Source organism: Diorhabda carinulata, chromosome 2 (genome assembly GCF_026250575.1).
Source record: "Diorhabda carinulata isolate Delta chromosome 2, icDioCari1.1, whole genome shotgun sequence".
Taxonomy (NCBI): Eukaryota; Metazoa; Arthropoda; class Insecta; order Coleoptera; family Chrysomelidae; genus Diorhabda; species Diorhabda carinulata.
In genome coordinates this window covers 36,440,955-36,450,501 of record NC_079461.1, presented here as the reverse complement: position 1 = coordinate 36,450,501, position 9,547 = coordinate 36,440,955, and the positions used below count along the sequence as shown (strand labels likewise).

The 9,547-nt window shown below is 30.1% G+C and overlaps 1 protein-coding gene across 1 annotated transcript; it reads left to right on the top strand.

The window, feature by feature from the left end:
• Window positions 1-333: 333 nt before the first annotated feature.
• On the top strand, window positions 334-8,120 carry LOC130903378 (protein toll-like). Its single transcript, XM_057815442.1, has 6 exons — window positions 334-611; window positions 2,180-3,613; window positions 3,746-3,986; window positions 4,945-5,300; window positions 6,129-6,284; window positions 6,894-8,120. Exons 2-6 carry the CDS (start codon window positions 2,183-2,185, stop codon window positions 7,575-7,577), a joined length of 2,868 nt encoding a protein of 955 aa, XP_057671425.1. The 5' UTR covers window positions 334-611; window positions 2,180-2,182; the 3' UTR covers window positions 7,578-8,120.
• The last annotated feature ends 1,427 nt before the right edge of the window (window positions 8,121-9,547 follow it).

The following is a 9,547-nucleotide window of genomic DNA, read 5'->3' as shown; positions in this document are numbered from 1 at the left end:
ATTTTCACATCTCAAAAATATGTAGAATCATCTATGAAATTAATCGTAGTTTTATTTGAGTTTATAAAATAAAACTATAGATTTTACTTTGATTATTCAGGCCTTTTTTATCATTTATAGCTTTCTCTAACAGCCAAAGTCATAATTATTGATATTTTTTGTGATAAATATCTCAAGGATCAAGTTGGTTTTAATAATATGAAAGTTTGCTAAAACTTTTGGAAAGTTAAATACTGACAAAACAGGCAAAAATTGTTATATTTATTTTACCTGTTTCCAGTAAAATAGAACGTTAACTGTATATATTTTGGGAAATTCCCAAAACAAGTTTCAGGACATTAAGATATAATCCATTCAAGGGATTAGTACCTACCGTTGTTACCTGTAAATATTCTCTATTGGTCTTTTACTATAAAGCTTCTCCTACCTTTTAATCTATTCACCAGAGATTTTATATAGAAGGTAGTACATTTTATTTTTCAATTTAAAAGTGTTTTCAGAATTTGAAACAAGGAATTTTGTGTAGTGAATTTGTAATCACTGTTCTTTTATTTCGCTTCGTGTATATTCATATTCGTATAATTGTGTTGTGGATATAGTAAAATTTGCTGGTGAGTCTTTTTTCATTATTTTTTTTTTCTCTCTAAAGAATACTCGAGTCTGCATTTCGGCAGTAATATCATTGAAAAATATACATGGGAACGTCAGGATGTAGAAAAGAATTTTATTGACTTACATCAACTACGACTGACCTTGTGCTTTCATAAAAAGTCAAACATTGTTTTTACTGAATTTCGATGTCAAAACAAACATTAGTTAGTAAAGCAATAACATTCGTATTTTGTTTGATACTTAGAATAATTTGTATTATATACAAAATTTAAAATAATTCCAGTTCAGGACCGAAAAGTATTTTGAAAATATTCTACTGTAATTTTGATTTTTTCCTTTTCTCATTTCTAGGACGTCGGATAATTATTATCCATTTACCCATTGTCCTCCAAATTTTCCTGTCCTGTTCCAATACCATCATTTGATCTATCGCCTTGTTTCCATGTTTTTCTTGGTCTCCTATAGATCTTACTTTCCATGTTAATCTTATTTATTTCGCGCTAAATACTCAAACGAGTTTAATATTCTCTTATTTACTTTTTTTATTGTTTCTTGTCGTGAGTGGTTTCTCATAAATTCTCCTTGTATTTAGTTACCCCAAATGTAAGTTTTGAAACTCTTGTTGTATCGTATACATTCAGTTCTACTTTCTTCGATATCTTCTTCTAATTGAACACTGTTTTATCAAATATTTGTTACTCAATAGTTCTATTTGTTCATCTTTTGTTATTAATATGATTTTGTTTTTATTTTTCTCGTTTATGCTTTTTCTATTTCAATTTACCCTTTCAGTTTTTCTACATCTTTATCATTTTTGTTATTGCTTCCATGTTTCTATGATTTTCTTCGATAATAACGAAGTTTATTGGCATGTTGAGGTATCTCAAGTTCATTTATAGTTGTCTCGTGTATTCCTTAACATTTTTCAATATTTTAATCAATGTTAGTATCAACAATAGTTGCACTTTGACTACCCTCTGATCTTTATCCATTAAATTGAACTTTCCATTTTACTTTTCTATATACGCTTCTAGTTTCTATTTTTGTTTGTTCCACTTGACATTTCTTTGTATTTAATGAATGCTGCTCTCAGGTTTTTGAACTTAAATGCAGTGTTTCTTCTTTTTCGTAACTTTTAAATAATTTAAATGGAATGAAAATAACCTCCTAATACAGAGCCTTCTATCTTTTATTATCTTCTTCGACCCCATTCGTATTTGGATTTGACGCATTTCCATGTCATTTTGAGACTAACTCACTTTAGACCAGGAAAATTAGATCATTTTAGACAAAACATTCTCGATCTGCTGGTTTAGATCGGATCGAGATTCGGTTTTCTTCATTGTCTTCAGATTTGAAACAATTTGATACAAAAATTATCTAAAAGTACATCATTATATCAAAGTGATAAAGAATATATAATGGACGGTAGAGAGGGCGCTCGTTCCTAATCCAACACACAAAAGGGTGTGAAGGAAACGGAAAATTACACACTTACAAAATGACCGGGAAACTGGTCTAGTTATTTCCATTTTTTTTTCACACTTATTTTTTCTTATTTTTACAGATTATGAAGTTCTATGGAATCTTCGGTGTATTATATCACGTGACATTCGTAACGACAATGTTTAATGAATGTAATAATAATAAAAATCCACGCTGTTTGTGTATACACTCCCATGACGAGTACGAATATCAATGCCAGAACGTTTTGATACACGGAGTTCCGTACAAATATTTTCATCTCGATTGCGAAAGTGACAAAAACTTGGAACTTCCCAATTATAAATCCGGAAATACCACATTGGTTAGAATTAGATTGTGTCCATTACCGGATCGTTTATCATCTTTATTGAAGAAATTCGATATAAGAAGTGTTAAAAAACTGATTTTGTTCAATACGCCGATTCGAGGAAATACTTCTTTTGATAAAAATACGTTTAACGGTTATTCAGAAATAGAAGAGCTAACTTTAGATTCTATAGAAAATCAAATAGATAACGATGTATTGGACAATTTTCAAAAATTAATTCAATTCAATTTAGGAAATAGTGAAATTTCAAAACTTACAAATTTCAATTTTCCTGCAAATCTAAAAATTCTACATATAACTGAGAGTCGTATCACTAAAATACCTAAATTAACGGTATCCAAAGAACTAAAAGAACTTCATTTATGGGGAAACGATATACATAAGTTGGAAACAGAAGATTTTAAGAATTTAAAATACTTAGAATCGCTGGATCTTAGTTCCAATAGTATATCTTCCATAGACGAAGATAGTTTTGCAGATTTGAAAATGTTGCGCGATGTAAATTTCAATTTTAATAACCTGAGACAATTGAATAAAACCATATTCAATAATAATAAAAAATTAGATACAATTCTACTTAGTTATAATCCCTATTTAGAACTACACAATGAACTATTCGTCAACTTATCACAGTTAAAAACTATCAATTTAAAATACTGTCGAATCAGTAATCTACCGGAGCAATTATTTAAAGATACCAAAAATATACGCGAGATACTATTAGGAAATAACGAAATAAAAATAATTCCACCCTCGTTTTTAGCGGGATTAACTAAATTGGAAATTCTCGATTTAAGTGAAAATTCAATTAGTGCACTTCCCGATCAAATATTTATTGATCTCGTTGAATTACAAACGTTGAAATTGAATGACAATAATTTGAGTACAATTACTGAAAGTTTGTTTGGCAACACTGCCAACTTAGTTACTTTATCCCTTAAGAATAACAGAATTAAAAGTATCCACATCGAAGCTTTCGAAAATCTACAGAATTTAAAATCGATAGACCTTTCCAATAACTTATATAGGCATGAATATTATTACGAGGCGAGTCCGTTTGTGGGTTGTGAAGCTTTGGAGAATATCGTTTTGAAAAACAACCAGATTGAAACTTTCCCTTCCCTCTTTATTACCATGCAGAGTGTGAAACAAATTGATTTAAGTTCCAATAAAATAGAAAGCATTCAGGTGAGAACTTTCATATATAAATATTAATTTGTAACGATATTTGTAAAGGGGTGAATTGAATAGAAAAAAAAAAACAAGTTCAACGTTTAAGTACACTTAATTGCCAACTAATTATTTTTTTTTATGTTTCAGCTTGCCGAAATAGCAAGTACAGTATTCTCAGAAATCGAAATAATTGATTTGAAAAATAATAAAATAGAAGAAGTTGATTTTATCGGCGTTGAAACAATTTTAAAAGAAAGTTTAGAAGAACGTTTCGATCTTATAACAGAAAGAATGAATAAAGTTATTTTAGATTTAAGAGAAAATTCTCTACCATGTGATTGTCAAAATTTCGATCTAGTAAAATATTTCCATAATCAATTAGATCCACGTAAGTTTGAATATCAACCAGTTTAAGTTAAATTAAACCAAATGAAGGTGAGGTAAAATCTAACCAGAACGTGAATCAGTTCCTTGGTTTGTTCTACAAAAATTGACACGTCAGGTTTCCTTGTTATAACAAAACATATAACAAAAATAATTGGTACATTCCAAAGCTTTGTATGACATTATTATGACACCTCTCGTATGGTTTAAGTTATACCTCACCAGCAGAAGTCAATTTGTAAAGATTGATACAACGATGACTTCTTGCAATCCAATAGAATGTGGAGTGTCTCAAGGTTCCATTTTGTTTCTTACTTGGGTATTTACTCGGTTTAAACGGAGAGCTTCTTCAATTTTTGAAGAATCATTACAAAACTATCCACTTAGGAACGCAAAACACGATTAATCTATTTACTCAAAGCTCTGAATTGGTTAAGGGCTCAATATTTTACAACGCAAAAAACTGCACAATCATTTGCCAATTGAAATCAAATCTATAACATCTTTTGCAATAATTTAAAAGCATATTTACTAGAAAACGCCTTCTACTCTTTAATTTTAATAATATTAAATGTTTAAGGATTGTTGTATAGTTAATTTTTCATATAAACATTTTCAAAAGTAGTTTTCTTGTATATATTTTATATTCAAAATTAATTTTTTTTAGTTATTTGTATTTTTTTCACAAACTGTAGACAATTTTTCGACAATAAAGTATTTCTCTTTCAGCAAGTCTTCGTAATATTTCGATTTATAGTTTTCTAGAAAATTCAATTCAGTTTTCGTATCCTCTAGTTAATTTTTTTCTCTGCGAGTTTGTGGAATTTCTCTTTTAAATATATAATTAATCCTTTACCTTCTTTAGACATAGTTTTTACTAAATTTATAATCGGGTCGATATATAGTAGATATAAATTTATTATATCAATTATAAACCAAATTCAATTAATTTTAATTTTTAGTTATTGAAAACAGTATTGAAATATTAGTGGGAGACACACTTTGTCGAAATAATAGTAAAAGAATCGTTGACGTTTATCCACAAGACGTAAACTGTATCATCATCGGTATTAATTGTCCTTTAGAATGCGACTGTTTTTGGAGACCGTACACTAAATTTGTGGAAGTAGATTGTGCTATGAGGAATCTTACATACTTTCCCAAAATAAACATCAATACGACAAAATTGGAAGTAAACTTGAATGGAAATAAAATCGTCGATAGTCCAAGTCCAGAATTAGGATATGACAATGTACAAAATTTGATTCTATCGAATAATAATTTGGAAAATATTCAATGGATTCCAAGAGGTATAGAGGTGGGTATCTAATTAAAAAATAGATCATATGCTTTTCCCTATTCAAACATGTTCAAAATTGTGAGTTGTTTGCCTATAAAACTCGCATGTCTAATTGATTTGAATGATCGGCGATCTTGTTTCTCACAGTATGAAGCAGGATTTTTTGGTCCAATTTCCAACAATATTATCCTCAATATCCATATTTTAGTTCCAGTCAGAATTTATTTGATTCAGTAACAACTAATTTTTGAAATCCTTCTGAACATTTTCGAGAATAGCCTGGTGTTGTTTTTAAGCCTCATGTTTGTTTAAATTCAAGTGGATTCAATTTTCGAACATATTGTTCAGAGTATCTTTGTTGAAGAAGTTTGTCATTCACATTTAAGATATCTACCATCAGCTCTATCCATATGAAAAACTCAATCTTCCACGACTTATATAATAACTCGATTTGTAATTAAATATTTAGATCTGCTACCATATTTTTTTTCTAGTTATTTACTGTACTTTCCGAAATATCACTTTGTATAGTTTTTTTGTGAATACTACCAATTTTTTACGGCATTAATAATTCCAACTTAAGAAGCTTTCGAATTTATTAATTATAGAAAAAGCTGTTAATTTGATATATGAAAATATTAAATTTCCAAAATGTACTGCGCGTTTGTGATTCTTGAATACGAATCTTACAGCTTTCTTTTAAATCGAATATTTATTTTGAAAAAATCTATTTTTTTAGATATTCTGACTGATTTATGTTCGGAATATTGACAAATTACTGTACTAAAATACGTTTTAAAGTGTTTATTCAAATTGACGTTTTCACAAAAGATTTTTACATTTTAGATTCTCAAAGTAAATGGTAACAACTTGTATAACCTTGACGTTGGAATATTTAATGGAACAACAAAGTTAACATCGATGAATTTGGCTGATAATCCTTGGGAATGCGAATGTTCGGCAACAGATTTACAAAATTTTTTGAAATCCCACTACAAATTGGTAAGTTTCACAGTGAAATCAAATCTTATAAGTCAATAATTGTACTTACATCTTCTGACTTCAATTGAGGAATCAAATCAAAACAAAAACATAGATAATCTAAATGTTAAAACCTTGAATTATACTTACCAATTCTTTGAGCACCTAGCTCCAGTAATTTCTGGCTCTGGAGGATGAATTATTTCACAAAGAATTCAAGAGAAGAAATTTATAACTTCTACAAGTGACTATGTTTTTGCTGGTTAGGCTCAGAACTCATTGAGTGATGTGTGAAGGCCAGCAAATGATTCTTATTAAGAATGAATTTATCTGTTCGAAATTAGGGATACTGTACACAATAAATTCTTCTTGGACAAAATTAAATCGTACACTATTGATGAAATATACGAATTCTTGGAAACGAATAAGATCCGTCGTATAATCCAGACTTGGCATACGAAGATTTCTTCTTGAGAGAGGAATATTTTGTAAAAAATGTTTCCAGTTGTGCTAAAGATGTGTTAAGAAGTGATTTATCGACAAACAAAACTGTTAGTCACATAATATAAATAGTTTTTTAATTAAAAGTCACAAGCTCGAGATAAATCAATTTTTTTTGTTTTATTTCAGGTGAATTCCAATGAAGTTTTATGCTTTAACGACGGAACACCTCTAGTAGAAAAAAACGACCTTTGTCGCTACTCTTTTGCATTTAAATTAAGCGTCCTGCTAACCGTTGGATTCCTAGTTTTTTTAGTGATTTCGTTGGGGTGTTACATATCTTACAGAATGGAAATTAAAATTTGGTTATATTCCAGAAATTGTTGTTTATGGTTTGTAGCAGAAGATGAATTAGATGAAGATAAGAAATATGATATTTTCGTTAGTTTTGCCCGACAGGACGAAAGACTTGTTACCGATTATCTTCTACCCGCTTTAGAATCCGGTCCTGAACCCTTCTCAACTTGTGTTCATTTCAGAGATTGGATTCCCGGATCGACGATAATGTCCAATATCCGTTATTCGATTTTAAATTCTAAAAGAACTTTAGTTGTTCTTTCTAATAATTTCCTAGATAGCGTTTGGAGTAAAAAGGAATTTTATTTAGCACATACGCATGCCATTAACGAAGGCAGAGCTAGATTAATAGTCATTAAATACGGCGATATCGATGAGAGTAAATTAGATGGCGATCTCAAAGCTTATCTTGACACCAACACTTACTTGGAATGGGGAAAACCATGGTTTTGGAACAAACTCGTGTACGCTTTACCCCATTCGCGTAAAAAAAAATTGTTTCCGCCTAATGTGTGACAAATAAAAACAATTTTTCAATGTAATTCGTTATTCGTTTCATAAATATGTGAATACTTTTCTGTGATAATGAATCCTACTGTTTAAAATTTAAAATTTTAATGATTAATTCACCCCATTCTTATAATTTTCTTCACTGAAATGTCATTTTAAAGTAATTTCAAAACTTGTTTTCGAATTTATATAAAGACAACTACCCTACATAGGTTTTGAATCTAGAAATTGAATCTTTTACCGATACAAATTGTGATGAAATGTATTTTTCATTTAGAAATCTTGGAATGTTTTGAAATTTAGTTTAGGTTAGTTATTTTGGATCTTAAAACTCAAGGAATACAAAGTATTATGAAAGAAATTAGTATTAATATGTTGGAACGATTTAAATCTCGATTTTTTCTAAAATAGGATAAAGAAATATGGAATTCATTCTTCTTATGAATACCTACAACTGAAATACCTTGTATTCTAAATAATTTTACTGATACTGTTTTTAAATATTCTCATTTTGATGAAATTACAATAAATTTTTAGTAAATAATGAAATGTTAGTTTTCTTCAAAACCAATTTCACCCAATACCCAAATAAACTCGAAAAAATACACAATAACAAATTGATTGATTGAGAGCCTCAAGCCCTGCAAATCATCTGGCGAAGATAGCAAAGAACTAAACAAGATTCAAAGGCTAATCTGTCACTAAATTGGCATTTAGCGACGTCTACAGACTAATTCAGACGGTGAAACTGAAGCTGATAGATCACCTAAGGATTCTAGAGCTAATCAAGCTAGAAACTCGTGACAAATCAATGGACTAATACATAGCATGTTGCACAAAGATACCCCATTCGAAGTGGTAATTAACCACCACCAATCATAGGTCAACAAAAACCTTTGGTGCGCAGACGGTTCGAAGTTAGCGCAATCATAGGCTGTCTATACATCAAAAAGGCCTTGAAGGTCCTGAAAGTTATTTAATGCACATCTAAATTAATGTGGGGGTGTGTATAAACTGGTCCACAACTCTAGTATGGCCTCACGAGATGCCACATCAAAAATAAAAGACTGAAGAATCCGATGAAGTGAAAATAGAGAAACAAAGGTCTTCTTTGGAAGGAGTTTATGGCTGTAAAGCCCAAACGACTCTCCAAAACAATTTACATTGTAATCAAAAAAATTTTGATGAAATATTGATTGAGTAGTAAAGATATGAAGTGAAACAATTCAGTTTTTTCAATAAACAATGTTAGATAATACCCTAATAAACTTGTTATTTTCGTTTTAATCTGCGAGAGGTCTATACATCTAGGAACATCATTCACCATTTTTTCAGTTGGAGTTGCTAGCACTAAACTAATGTGCTCAGAAATCTCTCTAAAAAGCACTTGAATACATTCTTTCAAATAGTCAAAAAGGCCTTGAAGGTCCTGAAAGTTATTTAATGCACATCAAAATTAATGTGGGGGTGTGTAAAAACTCTAAAATTACGAGTTAACAAAAACAAAGTAACCCCAGGCCACCAGGGGATTCCAGGAAATGATGAAGCAGACAGCCTTGTCAAAAAAGAGGCAACGACTTTGGTCCACAACTCTAGTATGGCCTCACGAGATGCCACATCAAAAATAAAAGGCTGAAGAATCCGATGAAGTGTTAATAGAGAAACAAAGTCCTTCTTTGGAAGGAGTTTATGGCTGTAAGGCCCAAACGACTATCCAAATCAATTTACCTCAAAAAAATTAGTAAAGATATGAAGTGGAACAATTCAGTTTTCTCAATAAACAATGTTAGATAATACCCTAATAAACTTGTTATTTTCGTTTTAATCTGCGAGAGGAGATATAAAAACCTTTTGCCCATCTTCGAGCATTCACAATAACAAAATTTAATCACTTTAATCACATACAGAAATTGTTTAGTCGATTCAAGATTCATTTATACAGAAAGGTGTCAGGAGAATCGTATAAAAACTACATA

What these genes read in the sequence shown, in the direction of transcription:
- LOC130903378 (XM_057815442.1), top strand. Translation starts at nt 2,183, where the DNA reads ATGAAGTTCTATGGAATCTTCGGTGTATTATATCACGTGACATTCGTA. An exon ending in ATAAAATAGAAAGCATTCAG is followed by an intron (nt 3,614 to 3,745) that starts GTGAGAACTTTC and finishes TTTATGTTTCAG; the next exon opens with CTTGCCGAAATAGCAAGTAC. An exon ending in CCATAATCAATTAGATCCAC is followed by an intron (nt 3,987 to 4,944) that starts GTAAGTTTGAAT and finishes TTTAATTTTTAG; the next exon opens with TTATTGAAAACAGTATTGAA.